Source organism: Trichosurus vulpecula, chromosome 1 (genome assembly GCF_011100635.1).
Source record: "Trichosurus vulpecula isolate mTriVul1 chromosome 1, mTriVul1.pri, whole genome shotgun sequence".
NCBI classification, from domain to species: Eukaryota; Metazoa; Chordata; class Mammalia; order Diprotodontia; family Phalangeridae; genus Trichosurus; species Trichosurus vulpecula.
In genome coordinates, this window is record NC_050573.1 from 398,511,912 (window position 1) to 398,533,879 (window position 21,968).

At 38.8% G+C, this 21,968-nt stretch overlaps 1 protein-coding gene across 3 annotated transcripts; it reads right to left on the reverse strand.

Moving 5' to 3' along the window:
* Nucleotides 1-1,028: 1,028 nt before the first annotated feature.
* Nucleotides 1,029-16,555, reverse strand: AMACR (alpha-methylacyl-CoA racemase). 3 transcript variants are annotated; one of them, XM_036758094.1, is made up of 6 exons: nt 16,389-16,555; nt 12,431-12,707; nt 11,887-12,030; nt 8,060-8,220; nt 4,671-4,857; nt 1,029-1,799 (listed from the first exon to the last, which is right to left on the reverse strand). In XM_036758094.1, exons 2-6 carry the CDS (start codon nt 12,672-12,674, stop codon nt 1,390-1,392), a joined length of 1,146 nt encoding a protein of 381 aa, XP_036613989.1. In that variant the 5' UTR covers nt 12,675-12,707; nt 16,389-16,555; the 3' UTR covers nt 1,029-1,389. The 3 variants fall into 3 exon arrangements, with proteins under 3 accessions (XP_036613989.1, XP_036613993.1, XP_036613980.1); XM_036758098.1 differs by having other exon boundaries at nt 12,431-12,710; XM_036758085.1 differs by lacking the exon at nt 16,389-16,555 and having other exon boundaries at nt 12,431-12,724.
* Between the last annotated feature and the right edge of the window lie 5,413 nt (nt 16,556-21,968).

The window sequence follows — 21,968 nt, forward strand, 5'->3', positions numbered from 1 at the left end:
AGTCACAAGTTATGATCAAGGAAGAAGGGAGGGGAGTGGGGAAGCATGACGGAGATTAGCAGCAACAAGCCCCCTCTGGCTCCTTGGAATTTTTTGAACAGTCTGAGAAAGGTTTTCTTTAATTTCCCTATAGTCATTTCCCAACTTAAAGAAAAATGTTCCTCAAAGCGCCTAAAGTTTCCCCAACCCACCCCCCCAAAAAATGTCCTTTTATACTGTCTTTGTGCTAAAGGGCCTCTAAAAAACCAAATAGTAGTTTAGTTTTCCCAACTACAGGCTTCAAAGTTACGGTCACTGAATTGGCTAAATGTTGAGGAAACCTTAGAAAGCTGGTTTCTCAAGTACTTTCCCTTTCTAACAACAAAAGTCATTATATTTAAGTAGCAATAAAAATGAACTTGATGTACTCCCTAAAGTCTATCGCCTTCTCCTATAACCTTTGAATTATGGCTGGAGAACTGAACCGTCGTGTTTGGTGAAGTGCTTCCTCCAAAAGTTTTTCTCATGACATGAACACCATAGGGCTTTTTCCAATTCAAGACAGAGACATGCCATGAGATGGCATATGGTTCGATAATAGTGTTTACAGCATTTATTGAGTAGAGGTCAGTGGGGAAGTTGGAAGAGCAGCCAAAAAAAAAAGGAAAACCGGATGTGGGGGCAGGGGCTTGGGGGAGAGGGCAGTGAGAAAGGGTGGGTTCAACAGTCAGAGATACAAAGAGGCAGCAGAAAGGAGCATTTTCATTGCTCTTGAAGGTGGAGGTGGATAGTGGAGAAGTGTCCTGAGGGATGTTAAGGTGTCTCTCTTTATACTAGGCAGGTAAGTGGGGTCCGATGGTGGGAGCTAAGGAAAGCCTATAAATCCTTTTTTGCATACTCACGGAGTAGGTATTTTTTTTGTTCAGTTACTTCTAAAAGAGGGAAGGTGCCCCAGGTGCAAAACAGAGTGCATGGGGGCTACTGGGACTACTCTCTAGAGGTTTCTTCTATCTTTGTCTTAATACATCACTGAACTTTATTAAATAAGATTTTTTACGTTTTACAAAATGACTTCTTTTAATTCATTTGAAAACATTAAAAGCACTTTCATGTTCTAACATTAACAAATATATTCAAAAGATGAGTTAAAAGGCATCTTTTAAACACAATCATCTATTGTGAGCATTATCCTAAAAATACAACATTGTTAAGCCAAAACTCTCCATGGAAAAATCTGTAGTGAATGCTATCACAACTGTGCAACCAAAATTTTTCAGTTACTAGTTACTGCTTGATTAGGATATCTCAACAAATGTAATAGCATAATTTCTAATCACCATGTACAAAGTGCTTATCATCATCCTGTATCATGTTTATTCTTCAAACCTACTAAACTCTATAATTATGAGTTTATAGATTAGCTTTGAGTTTACTTGTTTCAATAATTTTGTCCAAATTAAGCTGATTAATCTCTTCCTTGCTAAATCCAAATTCTTGAAGTATCTCTTCGGTGTGTTCTCCTTCCAGTGGATTCCTTTTGGTAGAGGGAATAGCTGGTGTTCTTGAAAGCAAAGGAGCAGGTTTGGGGCTCACATTATGATCCTCATCAGTGATAAAAGAGCCCCGTTCTCGGTTATGTTCATAAAGGGCAGCTTCCTCAAAACTCACAATAGGAGTCACACATGCATCTGTGCCATCAAAGATCTTACACCATTCTGCCTGTGTCTTCTTTGCAAATATATCTGCAAATTTCTTCTTCATTTCTCCCCAATCAGAAATACTCAACTGATCTGGAAGTTCCTCACAATTTAATCCCAGTCCTGATGAGAGAAAATAAGACATTTTTGTTTAGTGACTATGCTTTGGTGGTGCTTAAACCATACCATTAATGGAAATGGACTGTGAGCTGACTGCCCCTACTCCAAATAAGGTTCAATATATATTGTCTCAAGTGGGTCAGAAGAATATAGTATGTGATAAGAGAGCCAACAGTATACATTTTATGATTATGTCTTGTTTAAAAGAACAGTGTAGAGCTAGAATAGCCTTTGTTTTCTCTTTGTTTGGGGAAGTAAAATGTTGTCCTTGATATTAATTTCAAAGAAAAGGTGTTTTATTACGGACAATTCTCTATAGTTACAGGTTATAAATTTTCTAAATATAAAATTGTCTAAAGTTATAATACTTGTAATTTGATATTTTTAACTAAAACTACATGATTTAACATTAATAGCAACATTCTTTTTGTGGTGGCAAAGAAATGGAAACAAAGTAGATTTCCATCAATTGCAGAATGGCTGAGCAAACTGTTGTCTAAGAATTTACTGTGTGAGAAATTATGACTACTACAAAAACAGAAAAATAGAAAAAAATTATATGAAGTGATGGAAAGTAAAGGAGAGACAAGAAAATAATATAGGCCAATAACAATAATGCAAATAAAAAGAACCACTACAAAATTATCAAAAATGAATGCTGAAAAGTTACAAAGAAAAAGCTTTCTCCAAAGAAGAGGTATGAGTAGATACCACCTATCCCCACTCTCACCTTGCTCTTTGTAGAGGTGAGGGGCATGTATGGGAGGGATGGTGGTATCCATGGGTGTGGAATACTGCATATATTGTCAAATTTTCTTTGATGTATTAATTGGTTTTTCTGAGTTTTTCCTCTTCTTTCTCTTTTCTTTCTTTTTTCTAAACTTCTTTGTTATAAGAGATGGCTCTCTGAGAAGGGTCTAGGGGAGTAATTTTGGTGATAGATAGACAGACAAATAGATATAGATATAGATATAGATATAGATATAGATATAGATATAGATATAGATATCTCTTCCTTCCATGGTATTAATAAAGATTGAATTTTGAAATGAATATTCATAAAAATTCAATTTAAAAATACTTCTTATAAAACTATTAATGGAAAGAAAATTTTTTCTGCCAGAGAACCATTTATCAAGACTTAAAAGAGAGAAAGAAAGAAATCCATTCTATTGTACACTTTGGAGCCAAATGAATATTAAACACACACATACACACACAAACTGAAAGCACATCTTAATAATTACAGAGCCACGGTGGATATACTGTATAATAAGGCTTTTGAATATTTGTTTGGCTCCAAAGTGTGTCATAGAATGTAGCTTAGACCTAGAATTGAAAATGAAGATGATCTATTTCCAGCTCTGTGTTTTGCTGAAAAGTACTCCATATGGCTTAGACCTTTTTATGTTTCTCACCTAGAAGTTGGTCGAATTAATATCAATAACAATTATTTTAAAGTATTTTTATGACCTACGGCATTCTTCAAATTACAAGTTAATAACCTTGATTTATATACTCTACTTTTATAACTACTTAATGTAACGTTGTTATTGCTGTTGTCTTTCAGTTGTTTCAGTTGTGTCCAACTCTTTGTGACCCCACTTGAGATTTTTTTGGCGAAGATACTGGAATTTCCTTCTCCAGATCAATTAACAAATGAGCAAACTGAGGCAAACTGGGTTAAATGACTTGCCTAGGGTCGCACAGGTAGTTAGCATCTGAGACTAGATTTGAATTCAAGTCTTCCTGACTCCAGGCCCAGTAATCTATACGCTGTGCCACTTAGCTGGCCCAATGTAATGTAATATTAAGGCCATACATTTAAAATAGATAAATATATTGTGCTAAAAAGCGCTTATCTTACTTATACTGTAGTGTGTAGTCCTTTTAAACACATCTAAATTGATCTATCTCTGAAATAAGATTTAACTTAGAAAGATTATAATACATATGAATGAAATAACCTTTAGCCCAATTGCTCAGCTAGTGAGCAAATTTTGAAGAGCAGAATTACAATGGGAAACTTGTTAAGAATTGCAGGAAGGCTATAATGACATGTTCCACTACTAAAACCCTGTAACTGGAATTCTATATGTGATTATAAATTGATGAACCACCAAACTTACAAATACTTCCAGGGGTCAAAGAATAGGAAATATTCAAGTGAACAGATGACTTCATCCTTTAAAGTACTATTCCAATACCAGCAGAGTATTATTTCTGGCAAGTCCTAGCATGTAGTGACAAGTGTGTGCCCATTATTAGATTAGCAGCCCAGCTAAATTCAGATAGGTTGATCACCAAAAACTTGCTCGCTAGGTGATGAGCTTCTTTCTGATCACAGAAAGAGTTTGGATATATGCTGGTAAAGAGGGTACTCACTCAAATAAAGTCAGGAATTGTTTAAATTCCTGATTGTTTAAATTGTTTAAAATTTGAAGAAGTGGGTCACTTACAAAGCAAGAGTAAGGGTATCTACTCGGTATAAGAAATTACATGATGAGCTTGTATTTCTACCATGCTGCACTAGCACAGTAATGAAAAAGTAATAAATGTACGTTGAACTGAATGAGGGATATTTTAAGTACCTGAAAGGGTCTTAATATTAACCTATATGTCCTTCAAAATTTAGAAAGATTACAAGAACCAAATATGATTTTTTTTAATTTGGAAAACCATAAGCTACAATATTAAATTTTAAAGCAAATTATAATATATGTTGGTTACTCAGCATATAAACTCATAGGAAACCAATGCTTTAAATTCCAAGGGTCACCCAAATAATCCAAGACTCAAAAGAAGCTCTCAGCTACACTGCCAAAACACTAATGGAAACAGACAAACAAGCAGTGGCTTCCAAAAATTCATTACCATTAATCAGCAGTGCATAGAATTGAGGTTCTACAGCACCAACAGCCATAAATTTCCCATCTGAAGTCCTATAGGTTTCATAGAAAGGTGCTCCACTATCTAATACATTCTTTCCTCGAGGCTGGCTCCAGAGTCCTGCATTTTGTGACTGCCACAGAAAAGAACTTAGATATGCTGTTCCTTCCACCTGGAAAGAAGTAGAATAAGTGTCATTTGGTTTACAAATGAAATAGTTGATACAGATTGTTCATATTTTAAATAATATGATTAATTTCAGTAGGTTTTTGTTGCTGTTGTTCCTAAGCGTTGTTATAGAAACACTTTACACATTAGAAAAACACAACTCATTTTTTAAGGGAACTTAAACAAATTTAAAGCTAGAAGGGAGCTTAGTGGTCAAGTCTAACCCCTTATTTTATAGATGAAGAAACTGAGGCTGAGAAATATTAAGTGACTTGCCCAAAGTCCCATAGCTAGTATGCACTGGAGGTATGATTCAAACCTTGGTCTTAACTCCAAAGCCAAGTGCCTATTCACTTCATCATGCTATCTTGCATGCATTATTACCTCCTTAGTGAATCATGAAACTGTGGCTAGTCCACCAAGAAATTATTTCATTGGAAAGGAATTATCACCTGGTCCCAAACCCCCAAAAGCTGTCTACAGGCAACCTAAACATCTCTTTATGTTTTTAGCTGTTATGACTTCAGTCCTTGAATTTTCCAGAAACCTTACAATAAAGTTCTTAGTGTTCCTACAATACAGCCACTCTGGGAAGCTTCATACCAACAACGGCTAATCAATTAGAGTAAACCAGTCCCCAAATACACTTCCAACCTCCATATTTTCAGCAGATAATTTGCTTCCTGTTGTATTTAAGACCATCCAAATGCATTCTTTCAACGTCCTTCTTCCACACTTCCAAATTTCTCCACGTCTTCACTTTATCATCTCTCAGATGAAGTGTTTCTCCTTGCAAAGGTTAACCTGTACCTGTGCCAACTTACTCTATTGATCATCTCCCCTCTGTTATCTTCCATTTCTCCTTCTTTGCCTGCTCCTATCTTAAAAATAAAACAAACAAAAACACTTTCTAAACCCTTCCATACTCTGTAACTATTTCACTTCTCCCCCACTTTTGCTTCAGGGCAAACTTCTTGGCAAAGAAATATATACTTATTACCTCCACTATGGCATCTCCCACTCACTCCTTAACCTCTTGCCATCTGCTTTCAGTCCCTGACATTCTACTGAAACTGCTCTCTCAAAGATCACCAATGACCTTCTAACTGCCAAATGAAATGGTCTTTTCCAAGTCCTCACCCTCCTGTCTCCCTACTTCATTGTGGAATAATGGAGTTAGGAACACTAGAATTCAAATCCAGTTTCAGACATTCATTTGCTTTGTGACCTTAAGCAAATAACTTCACTGATATATAAAATGAGGAGAATTATTTATAGTGCTGACTTTGTGGAGTTGTAAGAATCAAATGGGATAATGTATTTTAAAAAATGCTTTGTTGTCCTTAAAGTGTTAGATGAATATCAGTTATTACTGTTGGCAATCGCTATGCCTTTGGATTCTATGACATATTCTCATCCTTCTCCAGCCTGTTTTTAACCTTCCTTCTTTATCTCCTTCACTGGGTTTTTAACCTCCTCCTTGACATGAACATAGGCATTCTCCAAGGTTCTGTTCTCAGTATTTTCTCCTTTGGCTGTTTCCTTCCCTCCAACAGATTCATAATCACCTCCTAGGATCATAGGTTTGGAGTTGAAAGGAACCTAACAGATCAGGTTCAACTCCCTCACTTGATAGATGAGGAAGACATGGGCCAGAAAAGTGAAGTGAAGGCCAGACATAATATACATAGCACAAGGCAGAGCTGTGATTCAAATAAAGGTCCCCTGACATCAAATCCAGCATTTTCTTATTCTGCCATGAATACCAACAGTTACATTAATATCTCTAGAAAGTCACAAAAAACTGTGAGATTCCTAGCAATTTGTCACTTGTAGAAGCAGAAACAGAATCGAGTCCCATTTTGTATTTTTCTTTGTTTCACAGGTTGCTCCCACGAAACGGAATTACAGTAATAGAAATGAAAAGAATACTACAAAGGAAGGAACTAAGTAATTGTAATGACGAATCTTTGTCATAGAGAATGGCAAAATGCACCTCCCTTTCTGTGGAGAAGTGGTGGTCAGGATGTGTATAATGTTGCATATAATGATGGACAGCGTCGCTCAGATGATTTCAAATATTTTTAAGGAAAGGAACCATATATAAGGAAATATCTTCATTGGCAGAAAAGGAACCATATATAATGAAACATCTGTGATATAACTTGAAGAAGGGTTCTAGGGTTTTATCCATGGTCCAGATAAGCTTTACAGTTTCAAGAGATCTTTCTATTAAAAAACAAAAAAAAGGTTCCCTCAGCCTTTAAGCTTTCTTCAGCTGAACTGACCTTTAATTGCCTTTTAGCTAATAAGCAGAACAACCTTATTCAGCCTTGCAGATATTTCTTATCAACTAGGAAGCTTCCATGATGATCTCTCTCTACTCTTTACATCCCAATCATCTTATGGCAAAGCAAAAAGAAACGGTAGAATGAGAGCAAGCAATTGATGAGAGGGTTGGAGTAGATGGTCTCAGAATCCTAATATGCCAATAAAGTAACCAGGTTTACTTTTTCCTCCAATTAGAAAAAATGGTTTCTTAAACATTGCTGTTTTCCATTTGAAGCTAGTTGTTATAATACCTAATTTTCATCAAATACTTAAATTTCATTAATATTTGCACTTTCCCTACATCATTTTATAGTTTGGTTGACCACTTTTAAAAGAAACTATACCTTTTCTCGTGATGACTTTTAAAAACACTTTTAAGCAGAGAACAGCAGGAGTTTAAAACAAGAGGTAAAGAGATTTCTGTACAATAGTACATTAAAATACTGTATAACTATTATCTAGACTAGAGACATACTAGACAAAAATTCGTATTTCCAATGGGATAGTGGGAGAACCTGAATCTGCTGTGATTTGGTTAAATAGACACCCTCTTTTCCCCTAATTCACCAAGAAGTACTTTCTGAGGGCAGATATGATTTAAACTTAATTTAGATGTTAGGAACCTGATAGTCTAATTTGGAGAGATAAGAAGGGGAAAAAGTGCTGGAGTGCTAGGGAGTCAAATGGTTAGAATATTAACCAGAGCTAAATGTTAACCAGAATACCAACCAGGATTAAATTTAGGATGTATATCAAATTATATGAGGCCAGCTGGAGAAAGTAATTTCCTTAGAAATTTGAACATTGCTTCAAACATCAAAAAATGCACTTGGAAACAACTAGCAGGCATTTTATTTTCAGTGATAGAAACTTACCATATTTGCATCAATGACCTGACCTTTGCCAGACCGAGTACGTTCATAAAGAGCCAGCACAATGCCTAATGCACACGTCAAACCACCACCAGCAAAGTCAGCCAGAAGATTTAGTGGTGCATAGGGAGTCTCATTGCTCCTGCCTAATTTCGACAGCACACCTATACATTTAAAAAGAAAATAAGCAACTGAGATAAATTACCCTATTAATTTAAAACCTGTTTTTAATCAAAACTTTACCTTTTTAAAATTCAAAATATTTTAGCCTTTAAAAAATAAAATGAATTTTTTTTTATTCAGAGAGAAAAGCTTTATCTTTCTCTTTCCTACATTGTAAAGACATTTCTTATAAATCAACCTGTGTTTTCTCAAATCCTAATTCAGTTGCTTGTGTTACTGTGGTTTTATGTTTTTACTCACAGAGTTCAGGACATTAATGAATATCACTATCTCATAGATTCCATAGGACAGTATGAAAACCTCCATTTCTTTAATAAAGCCTCACTGCTTAGTCCATCTGGACTAAGATCAAATGTAGTAATCTTGACAAATCCATGATTTTATAGGTTCAGGGATTCTTTCCCCTGGTGTAACTCACAACCCTACTTCTCCTCCTGTGCAATCTGGCCATATATCCTCCACATGCCTCCATTTCCTCAACTGTAAAATGGAGATGAAAATAGCACCTACCTTAGAGGGTTGTTGTGAGAATCAAGTGAGATATTAAGCACTTGGCACATAATAACCACTTAATAAACATTTGTTCCCTTCCCTTTCCTCTCCGGAGTACTGAGCCAAAGCATGATCAGACTTCTCTTAGTTCATTTAATACTTTATGGACACTCTGGAGGCACTCACAGTATCCCACTGTCATCCCTCACTCTTACGTGATATTTTAATCATCCATAACTTCAATAGGTTTTTATTCTACTTCTCATCATTGGCAATACGCTAAATGCCCTAAAGTATATCTCCCCATTGGCTTTAAGTGTATTTGTAGTTGTGATTCTCCCAAGATTAGCTTCCTTCATCAAAAGTCCTAATCCAACGACTCATCACAATACAGATACACTTGGTTCTCAAGAATTATGCCAACATAATACAAATTCTGGCAGGTGCTGGTCAAACTGGAAATGCTTTGAGTACAGAGGACTAATGCCAGCCTATGCTTGTTTTCTGAGAACTACCTTAGCTAACTGGGACACATGGCAAAAAAAAGTGATGAATTTTTAAGCATATGCAACCCTCAAAGATTGTCCATTAAGTCACGGAGGGGTTGTGAGAAAAAAATTCAGTAGCCATCAGTAGACACCACACCAATGAAATTATAGATCGTTGGGATATTGGAAGATTGGTTTAGCTGAATCCTATATTGAATTGTCAGTAGATTTATTTTCTCTTTGTTAGCTTTCTCTGCTTATGAAGCAATTAACACTGCTTGAAGCCTTCCAAGATCTTCCTCCAGAATCTTTCAAAAGTGACATTACATATGACAAAAGGAAAATGATAAATGTTGGAGAGGATAGGGGAAAACTGGGACACTAATGCACTGTTAGTGAAGTTGTGAACTGATCCAACCACTCTGCAGCTCAATCTGGAACTGCGACCAAAGGGCTAAAAAACAGTGCATACCCTTTGATTCAATACCATTGCTAAGCCTGTATCCCAAAGAGATTATAAAGAGAGAAAAAAAACTGTGCAAAAATATTTATAGCAGCTCTTTTTGTGGTAGCTAAGACTAGGAAATTGAGGGGATGCCTATCAATTGGGGAATAGCTGAACAAGTTGTAGTATAGGATTGTGATGGTATAGGGCACTCTGGGTGGGGAAATTCCTTCTATCAATGCAGACCTTCAAATATTCTACAATTTACAGTCTTAGTTCTTTGGGCCACTGAGAGGTTAAGAGACTTGCCAAGGGTTACACTGTGAAGTCCCTTTATCTCTGAGCATCAGTTTCCTGATCTGTGAAATGGAGATAAAATACCTATATTGTCAATCTGATAGGATCACTGTTAGGAGAGTGATCTGAAAGCACCATAGAAATTCAAAGTTATGTCTTGACAGTGAACCGTATTTTCTAAAATCTTTGGCTTTCTACTCATTTTGATATTGAAATCAGAGGGCAGAAAAGTAATTGTTTTCTTAGTCTTGAGAAGTTTGTCAAGTTTTCAGAGAAATTCTCAATTTCATCCTCTGCTATAATGGCATAGAAGCAACAGTCAAATTTAAGATAATCCATATGTTTATGATCAGCAATAAATGCAAAATGAGATGAGACGACCAACTGTCCAACAAAATTATGTTATTTTATTGCTTCTGGCCATTAAATAAAATCAACTAGGTGAACTTCTTTATTTGATTTTCCATGGATATTCCTATGAGTTGACTTTCCATTTGGCTATAGATTCTTCATGTTTTCTCATTTCATTTGTACTAAGAATGTCAAAACGGATACAGCCTAATGCATTTGGAAACATATCTACTTGTTGCACACAAAAACTATACCTTATGAGACACAAGAGTTTAATGCATTTTTTTTGATGTCTTAAGAATTACATCATTCTTAGTATCCTCCACCTCCTTTTCTGTACTTTGTTAGAGTAGTCCTTGGCCAGTATACACATAGTCTACTATCAAGCCTGTACTAGCGAGGCAGGTAGTTGGCACCCTGGATAGAGCATTAGATCTGGAGTCTGAATTATGATATGGCATCACACATTATCTGTGCAAGAAGGGCATATAAATTAACCTCTCTTTGCCTTAGTTTCCTCACCTATAAAATAGGGATAATAATAATACCTACCTCACAGGGTTGTTATGGAAACTAAATCAATTAATATGTATAAAGCAATTAGCAACCCTTAATGTACTATATAAATGCTAGCTATCATTATTATTATTATTATTATTGTTGTTGTTAAAGTTTCTTGGTTTGTAGAACCTGTGGGAGTCTGTGTTCCATTAGTCCGAGCCTTTGAAAACGAAGGATGACTTCATGCCTCAATCAGGAAATGACATGAGATTTCTGTAGAAAGATAATCCTTCCTCCTTATAAAAGAGACTCAAAACATGAATAAGAGAAAACATTAAAATGATCAAAAGTAAATGTGAAAACTGCATGTGGGGGAAGAGTATTAATTCTTTTTTCTGAGTGATAATAGTTCATATTAACAGAGTATCTTGTGATTTATAGAGTACTTTTCTTATATTAAGACAAGTATGTTTCCACACTATTTCTTACAAAAAGACAAGTGGTATAAGTACCATTATACTCATTTTAAATGGCAAACTCGAGGAAGTTCAAACACGTTAAATGACGTGCCGGTGGTCACATTATTAATAAATGCTGGGGTCTGAATTTAAACTCAACCCTCCTGACCCCAAGTCCAGAAGGAATGCTTTCCATTATTACATTACAGCATGCGCAGGCTCTCAAATAGCAGAACACTTCGATATTATATCATAAGCAATGTAAGAGTTCCTTTGGTCAGCACTCACTCTTATCTAAGGGCAGTAATCGTCAAAATGCTAAAATTAGGAATTCGTGTCTATTTTATGCCCTATAATGTTTACCAACAGGGTAATCCTGTAGACAAAAAACAATGGCAAGCCTCGAAGGGCTGCAGGAGCCTACCGAAAACCCTGGAACTAGTCATCTCACAAATCAAATCAATCTCCCTCACTGTGTAAATACTTCTCTAATTAAGGCTGTTGAAGATTTCATACTTGATCGTATTTTTAATTTCTTGCTGAAATGAACTAGACCACAGACCACGGGTGGGTGTAAATAAAATATAAAAACAATTTGAATAATCCCCGACATACCTGACAAGGCCAGAAAATTTATATCATGACCTGCTACTTTAGACAATCTTCCCGACTGACCAAATCCAGTCAATCTGGCATAGATAAGCCTCGGATTGTCCTTTTGCAGAACCTCTGGACCAAGTCCAAATTTCTCCATGACACCTAAGTAGAATGTAAACATTTAAAGTCATTTTTTGCTTAGCTACTTTAAGAATCTATGAATAACCAATTATTTATTTTTACTCAAGTTTGGCTCCGTCCTGCGGAGTAAAAATTATTTGTAGATTGCCAAAGACCTAGTTTTTGAAACCTATCTGGACGGGTTATAGAGGCGCAGGGGTGGGGGCGGAGACCGGAGGGAGGAGGGAGGAGGGAGGAGGAACCGAGGACTCGGTGGAGCTGGGACGGCGGGGAGGGAGTGGGTCTCGAGGATGCGGTAAGATGACCCAGGAAGCGGGGTAGAAGGTGAGAACCCGGAAGAGGGAAAGTGGGAATGAGGCCGGCGGGAGAGGGGCGGGGAGGAGGGAGCAGGGCGGGGGCGGCGGGCGGTTCTCGCTCTCACCTGGCCGGAAGGGCTCCAGCAGCACGTCCATCTGGCGGGAGAGCCTGCGCAACACGGCCGCCCCCTGGGGCCGCTTCAAGTCCAAGGCCAAGGATCGCTTCCCTCGGGCCAGCCATGTAGGCCCATGGTGGCCTAGCCTGTTCACTCGCGTCACCTGGGCCCCGAAATCGGCCAGGATCATGCCGCAGTGGGGGCCTGGGGCCAGGCCGACCAACTCCAGGACCCGGATACCTTGAAGAACCATGGATGATGACCTCCCGAGGACCGAGAGCGCCTCCTGCTGGAAGGGGCAGCGGCTAAGTGACTCGAGGGGCTTCTCGGGCATGATGCCAAAGCTGCCCTCTTAGTACGTCTGCGCGGAGTGGGGGGCGCCTGCGCAGTGACGAAAGTGAAGCCCAGCGCCCTTACTCGGGACAAGCTAGGTGAGGTGCAGAAGAGTCTGAGTATAAGTACTCCCTAACCCCTCCCCTTTCCCTCCTTCTTCCTCCTCCCCCTCCCTTACCCTCCCTTCCATCTAGTCTAGACAACTCCCTAAACCTAAAAGTTGCTGAGGAGCTGCCCATCTGCATTGCTACAGGAAATTCTTGACCAAAAGCTCCAGATACCTATAAAATCACAAGTCCTGTGCACATCCGTTGTTTTCTTCAACAATAATAATTTATATGTCACGTTAAGGTTTGCAAAGGTCTTTATATTTGTAAAGGATCTCATTCAGCCCTGTGAGGTAAGTGCTTTTACTGTTCTCATTTTACAGATGAGAAAACTGAGGCTGAGAGAGATTGAGTGAATTGCCCCAGGTCACACACACATCAGAGGCAGAATTCAAACTCAAGTCTAACTAATGCCAAGTCTAGAACACGACCTTGCACTTTATTATCTCTGCTGTATTGCCTTTGCTTCAAAAGTCATTGATTTTATCCACGTGTGTTCTTGTGCCACCTATGCAATTAAAACCCAGTCACAAAACCTCAACATGACTTCATGAGTCACCGGATGGTGCCAGAAATTTAAAATTTAAAAATCCTTAGCCTCATCACCCTTAGCACAATTGCACACTAGGCGGATGCATCTGGTCCTATGGAATACACTTCAGATTGGCATAACTTGACAGAGTGTAGATAAATCAGTCAGACACCTACATCACTCAGTGAAATATATGAGTAGGAATGGAACAGTAAGTACCTCTTAGAGGTCTAGAGTAAGAAGGGTCCTCAGAGGCCATATATCTCATTTCAGGGATGAAGGAGGTTACATGACTTGCCTGAGACCACAAATTTAGGAAAGCATCAGAGGAAAGTTGGACCCCGTGTCTTTAGACTTCACAGTCAGTGCAAGTTTTCTTGTACTATACTATCTCTTCTTCTGTTGCCATAGATAAATAAGCTGGATGTGTAATTGCCGGACATACTACAGGAAATACCAAATTATTTGGTAGTTGGCACAAGAGAGAATTTAGGGAAATTGAAGGAAATTCTGAGAGATCTACTCTGTGATCCATTCCACTCAGAGGTCTTCCCCCAAATCTCATGTTTTCCCAACGTAGAGATGAAACTCCCTGTCACTATAGCAGTCCTAATTGTTCTTTGTGAATGAAGGTAGAGGATTTATGGTGAAAGATGGAAGCACCTTTGCTGTGTTCTAGAGCCAGCTCATACCTATATGATTGATAACTTTTCATTATGAGCATTTGCATTTCAGAATTCATCAAGTGCTACAAATATGGGCTTCAAATTGATTTATTGTTGATTGTCTAGATTTAGGGACATCGTGGAGAAAATGTGAATAATGCACATTATATTTAAAAGTGTGTCATAGTTATATCTCAATTTTTTTCAGAGACTTAGTTGTTAAACGTTTTTCAGCATGTTACTGGATAGAAGGGGACATCTGGTCGGAGCTAGATGTTTTTATATGTGTTTCATATAGAGATCATTTCATATGTTGGGGAACTAAGGCTTAGAGGGATTGAATTATTTGGGTAAAGTCACACCTTAAATGTTACCTCTACTAAGAGCAGGGATGTGGACCCAGCTGCTTTAACTCAAGAGCCAACCCTCTTCTCATATGAAGAACCATTAGCTTTCCCAAGTTTTCTTCCAGCTTGGTTTGTGTAATCCTATGGAATCAAAGGACAGTATAATAACCCAGCTCTCATATATCAGGGCACAGGTACAAAGGGGTTAAATATTTGATCAGAAAGAACAAGATGATGGGGCAGCTAGGTGGCACACTGAATAGAACACCCGCCCTGGAGTCAGGAGGACCTGAGTTCAAATCCAGCCTCAGACACTTGACACATGTACTAGCTGTGTGACCTTGGGCAAGTCACTTAACCCCAATTGCCCTGCCAAAAAAACAAACAAAAAACCCCCCCAAAACAGAAAGAACAAGATGGACTCTTTCTAGTCCAAACACCATTTAGGAAACTCTTGGTCTCTGTGTCTGTCTCCTCTGCCTCTCTCTCTCTCCTTCTCTCCCTCTCTCCCTCTCCCCCCTCCCCCCCTCCCTTATTCCACTCCCTCCCTCCTACACTTCCTCTTCTCCCTGTCTCCTCTCCCCACCACCTCTGCTGGCTCATTATCCATACATAACATACCCCAAATTTACTGCTCTTGACACCATTAATATATTCTTTGTCTGAACTGGTAAAAACCAGTGGTCACACTTGCACTTTCCTTTAGATAGTAAGGAAGCTCCTTGAAGGAAGCACTATTTATTTTTTTAAGTGTTTATTGAATGGAACAACTCTGCTCCAAGGCCTACTCCCTGACTAGTATCCCTTGTCTGAGTCTGCCATATCTTGAGAAGCTTCTTCGACCCTATTCACTCCTCCTCCTGTTTACTCGATGTTCTGGTCTACCTCCACAGCGATTATCCTCCTCCTGCTCCCTACCCTTTCCAGCTTCCCTGTATGTGTTGTCTCCGTAATGTAAATTCTTGGAGAATAGGATTGTATTCTTCTGGGAATTGTATTCTTCTTTTGGTATCCTCAGTGCTTAGTACAGTGCCTGGTACATAATATATGTTTAATAAATTCTCTGTGTCTGTCTGTCTGTCTCTCTCCTGTCTCCTTTTCTAGATCATCTATATCATGACCCCATATTTACAGCTCCTGAGACCATAAACACTGTCCCCCTGACCTTGTCAGATTTTTTCAATCTCTGGTTCTGACCATGCCCCATCTGTCCCCTCACCCTACTCTTGAGCAAAAACTTTCTCTTCTGATTAACTCCCTTCTCTCCCACAGAAAGGCTGCTTTGACTCTTCATTTCCCTGGGCCTCAGGTCCCTTATCATCGACCATAGATGATATTACCACATCTATACCATAAAATATTGGCAAGAAATTATGCAAGTAAATGGGAGTTCACCAAAGTAGTATCTACTTAACTACAGGTACAAATACCTAGGTTTTTCATATTCTTCCTTAAAATTTTGCTTAATGAAAAATGGTCAAGAGGATTATTAAACAACTACAACTCTGCTTTTTCTTATATCCCATGCATCATACTGAGCAATGCATTCTTTTAAAAAAAAACCACTTTATATCTTTGTCATTGCATCACTAGTCTTCGAATGTATACCTCTTCCTTCTGTCTAGAGTCCTCCCTTGTAACAAAATTTAAAAAGAGAATAAAAGCATTTCAGTGAAACCAAACTATCAGTGGTCTGTGGCAACATAGGCGTCATTCCATACCCATATCCTCCTACCTGTGCAAAGGGTTAAGGAATACATTCCTATATATCATGTAAATTACTTAAAAGTATTGATTCTGGAAAAGCTACTCACTACAGTTGTTGTTTTTTTCCATGCAGAAAAGTCTAACAGGGTATGTAAGATTCGAATTCCAAAGTTAGTTTCTGAGAATCTCTCTTTACCCCCACACCATTACTTACTTTGAGGATTAAATAGGGTTTTGTGTGATATCAAGTATGACCTAGTGCCCAATCAGCATTACCTTGTTCCTTCTCAAGTTTTTGTGACTTGGTATTACTTCCAAATCTTCTTCAGCAGATATAAGACCAAAGAGATCTTTTTCTTCCAGGAGGAGATGATTGAGTCCTCAGAGCAATCGTGATCCAAAATTTATGTTGGAACTCAGTTGCTTTGTGCATAAGCATGAATACCTCCTCCCAAAGTACACAACCCCCTTACTAACTACTCTCATGGACTTTCACTTTGAAGCCAAGGTTCAGGTTTCACAACATTTTTTCTTTTCTTGACTGCCAACAAAATAATCTTCCCTAACCTTTATTCTCAGAATTACATGAGCAGAACCATGTCCAAGATTGTATAGAGACATTCCTATATTTTGCCACCCCAATCACATAACATGGAGTTCTGTAGCATAAGAGCAAGGATTAGATTGGGTAAGATTTTATTTTTTTTTTATTTTTTTTTTTACATTTTAAATGCAATTTACTTATTTAACATATTTGGTTTTCAGCATTGATTTTCACAACATTTTGAATTACAAATTTTCTCCCCATTTCTACCCTCCCCCCCACTCCAAGATGGCTTATATTCTGGTTGCCCTGTTCCCCAGTCAGCCCTCCCCTCTATCACCCCCCTCCCCTCTCCTCCCCTTTTCCCTTCCTTTCTTGTAGGGCAAGATAAATTTCTACACCCCATTGCCTGTGTATCTTATTTTTTAGTTGCATACAAAAACTTTTTTTGTTTTTGAACATCTGATTTTCAAACTTTGAGTTCCAAATTCTCTTCCCTCTTCCCTTCCCACCCACCCTCTCTAAGAAGTTGAGCAATTCAACCTAGGCCACACATGTATTATTATGTATAACCCTTCCACAATACTCATGTTGTGAAAGGCTAACTACATTTGGCTCCTTCCCAACCCATCCCGCTTTATTGAATTTTCTCCCTTGACCCTGTCCCCTTTCCAAAGTGTTTGTTTTGATTACCTCCACCCCCATCTGCCCTCCCCTCCATCATCCCCCCACCTTTTATTTTTTTTTATCTTCCTCCCTCTTCTTTCCTGTGGGGTAAGATACCCAACTGAGTATGTATGGTATTCCCCCTCAGACCAAATCTGATGAGAGCAAGGTTCACTCATTCCCCCCTCACCTGCCCTCTCCCCTCCTCCCACAGAACTGCTTCCTCTTGCCACCTTTATGTGAGATAATCCACCCCGTTCTATCTCTCCCTATCTCCCTCTCTCAGTATGTTACTCTCTCATCCCTTAATTTCATTTTATTTCTTTTAGATATCTTCCCTTCATCTTCAACTCACCCTGTGTCTGCTCTCTCTCTTTTACATATATATATATACATATATAAACACACATATATATATACACATACATACATATACACATAGATATATACATACATACACATTCACTTATATATATACATTAACATATATATACATATATATATATATATGGATATTCCCTTCAACTACCCTAATACTGAGGTCTCATGAATCATACTCATCATCTTTCCATGTAGGAATGTAAACAAAACAGTTCAACTTTAGTAAGTCCCTTGCAATTTCCGTTTCTTGATTACCTTTTCATGCTTCTCTTGATTCTTGTGTTTGAAAGTCAAATTTTCTATTCAGTTCTGGTCTTTTCACTGAGAAAGCTTGAAAGTCCTCTATTTTATTGAAAATCCATATTTTGCCTTGGAACATGATACTCAGTTTTGCTGGGTAGGTGATTCTAGGTTTTAATCCTAGCTCCATTGACCTCTGGAATATCGCATTCCAAGCCCTTCGATCTCTTAATGTAGAAGCTGCCAGATCTTGGGTTATTCTGACTGGGTTTCCACAATACTCAAATTGTTTCTTTCTGGCTGCTTGCAGTATTTTCTCCTTGATCTGGGAGCTCTGGAATTTGGCAACAATATTCCTAGGAGATTTCTTTTTGGGATCTATTTGAGGAGGCGATCGATGGATTCTTTCAATTTCTATTTTGCCTTGTGGCTCTAGAATATCAGGGCAGTTCTCCTTGATAATTTCCTGAAAGATGGTATCTAGGCTCTTTTTTTGATCATGGCTTTCAGGTAGTCCAATAATTTTTAAATTATCTCTCCTGGATCTATTTTCCAAGTCAGTGGTTTTTCCAAGGAGATATTTCACATTGTCTTCCATTTTTTCATTCCTCTGGTTCTGTTTTATAATATCCTGATTTCTCATAAAGTCACTAGCTTCCACTTGCTCCAATCTAATTTTTAAAGTAGTATTTTCTTCAGTGGTCTTTTGGACCTCCTTTTCCATTTGGCTAATTCTGTCTTTCAAGGCATTCTTCTCCTCATTGGCTTTTTGGAGCTCTTTTGCCATTTGAGTTAGTCTGTTTTTTAAGGTGTTGTTTTCTTCAGTGTATTTTTCAGTATTTTTTTGGGTCTCCTTTAGCAAGTCATTGACTTGTTTTTCATGGTTTTCTCGCATCCTTCTCATTTCTCTTCCCAATTTTTCCTCTACTTCTCTAACTTGCTTTTCCAAATCCTTTTTGAGTTCTTCTATGGCCTGGGGCCAGTTCATGTTTTTCTTGGAGGCTTTGGTTGTAGGCTCTATGACTTTGTTGTCTTCTTTAGGCTGTATGTTTTGGTCTTCTTTGTCACCAAAGGAAGAATCCAAAGTCTGAGACTGAGTCTGGGCGCATTTTCGCTGCCTGGCCATATTCCCAACCCACTAACTTGACCCTTGAGTTTTTCAGTGGGGTATGACTGCTTGTAGACTTACGAGTTCTATGTTCTACGTTTGGGGGGGAGGTGCCAGCTCTGTCAGAGCCGCACTCCTCCTTCCCCAAGGACCCCCAGTCCAGACTGGGCTTAGATCTTCAGCAGGCTGTTGCACTCCTGCTCTGATCCGCCACTTAATTCCTCCCACCAGGTGGGCCTGGAGCTGGAAGTAACAACAGCTGTAGCTGCCCCACCTCTGCTGCCCCCGGGGCTGGAAGCCGAACCGCGAACTCCTTCCACTCCCGCAGCTTTTCCCACTAACCTTCTCCGCAGTCCTTGGTGTTTGTGGGTCGAGGGGGGACTGGTAACTGCCGCAGCTCACATATTCAGGGCGCTAGGGCTCCCTCCGCCCGGCTTCTGGTCTGGATCGTCCACGCCGCTCAGGCTGGGCTCTGCTCCACTCTGTTCCCAGCTCCCAGCTCCGTGTGGAATAGACCTCACCCAGAGACCATCCAGGCTGTCCTGGGCTGGAGCCCTGCTTCCCTCTGCTGTTCTGTGGGTTCTGCCGTTCTAGAATTGGTTCAGAGCCATTTTTTATAGGTTTTTGGAGGGACTCGGGTACGGAGCTCACTCTAGTCCGTGCTTACCAGCCGCCATCTTGGCTCCGCCCCCCTTGGGTAAGATTTTAAATCCAGTGCTATCTTGTCCTACTATTATATATCTAAAGCTGGAAAGGATCTCGGAGTCTACCCTCCCCCATTTCACATGGAAAGAAACAGACCCAGAGATATTAAGTACCTTGCTAAAGGTCACTCAGGTATTATCAGAGGAGGACTTTGAACTCACCTATGACTCCAGATCCAGAACTTTTTCCACTAAACCATAGTAGAGAGGACTTAAGAGTTTATATTAGGCGAACCTAGGGATCATCTAATCAACACTTTCATTCTTAATGAAGTTACTGAGGCTTATTGAGGCTAAGTGGCTTGTTCAGTCACACAGCTGGTTATTGGCAGAGGGGGAACATTTGCAGTTGATATAATTCATAAGATTAGAAGGCACCTTAAAGGCCAGTTGCACAACTCTCTCATTTTATGGAAGTGGAAACAAAGGCCTGCAAAGATGGAATAATTTGCTCAAGGTCATGCAGGTGGTAAGTAGCAAAGGTGAGATATGAACCAGGGGCCTCAGACTCCTAATCACTTCTCTTTCTATTAGACCATAATGCTTCTTGCATCAGTTCAACTCAACCAGTACTCAAGAACTAACTGTGCGCTAGCACTGTGCTAGATATGCTCTGGGATGCAGGGGTCTAATACAAAGATACTGCCTTTCCCCAAAGAAATTTACAGTGTGGTTTTAAGATGAGACATCTACATGAAATGGTTAAATAATAACAGCTGTGGGTTTATGTCAAATCCAAAAAATGAGTGATACAGATAGTCAAATGTAATCCTGCCTTTGCAAAGAATTGGAAAGGATGCCCATTAATTGAGGGATGGCTGAACAAGGTGTGGTATCTGATTGTGATGGAATACTAATGTGCTATAAGAAGTGAGGGGGATGGTTTCAGAAAAACCTGGAAAGACTTATATGAACCGATACAAAGTAAAGTGAACAGAATGAAAAGAACATTGTACACAATAACTGCAGTATTGTAACAATGATCAACTGTGCAAGATTTAACTATTCTAATCCACTGAGAGGGGAATGGGAACCTGCTGTTCGCTATCTCTCTCCTTCTCCTCTGGCCTTCTCTGTGATGCAACAATATTAAAATTAGACCAATTAATACCCTACAATTGCCTCTAAATGTTCAAGTGAAAGGAAGAGTCAATCAGTGCAGCCAGTTCATTGTTGTCTTATTTTAAGAAACTGTCAAAGCTGCCACAACCTTCAGCAACCACCACCCTACTCATCAGCAGCCACTGACATCAAAGCAAGACGCCCCCCACCAGGAAAAAGATTTATCACTTACTGAAGGATTAAATGATGGTTAACATTTTTAGCAATAAAATATTTTAAAGTATGTATGCACATTTGGTTTAAACATAAAGCTATTGCTCACTTTAATAGATCACAGTTTAGTATAAATATAACTTTCATATGTATTGGAAAACCAAAAAAATTGTGTCACTCACTTTACTGTGGTGTCCTGGAACCAAACCCACAATATTGCCAAGATGTACCTATACTTTTTTTTTTCATTTTCTTTGTTTTCTTTGCAGTTTGGGGTTTGTTTGTTTTTGCAACATGACTAATATGGAAATATGATTTGCATGACTTTACATGTAATAATCATAACGCTTGCCTTCTCAAGGGGTAGAGAAAGGCTGAAGAGAGAAAATTTGTAACTCAAAATTTAAGAAAATGAATGTTATAAATAAATAAATGAATAAACAAACAAATAATCCTACATTTGCTACTTACTGCCTGTGTGATCTTGGGCAAATCACTTATCCTAACTGGGCCCCATTTTTTTCATCTATAAAATGAAAATGTCGGACTACGTGGCCTCTGAGGACCCTTTCAGCCCTAAATCTATGAACCAATATGATTTCCTTGAGAACATGGACAGGTTTGTTTTTATCTTTATGTCCCCAGGTCCTCCTAGTGTAGTACTTTGCACCCACTAGGCCCTTAACTGTTGAATAACCTAGTTGGCTGTACAAGGATAAAGGATGAGGAGACTTTTTTCCTGGCCTTAGGGAGGAGAGGGCAAGCAATAGATAAGAGCCCGAAAGAGCTGAGCTGAAATCCTCCCTTGATATTAACTAACTGTGTGACCTGAGGCAAATTACTTATCTCTGGGCCTTCAGTTTCCTCATCTGCAAAATGGTGGCATTGAATATGTAACACTCCACAGGATTGTTGTGAGGATCTAGATATTATATAGT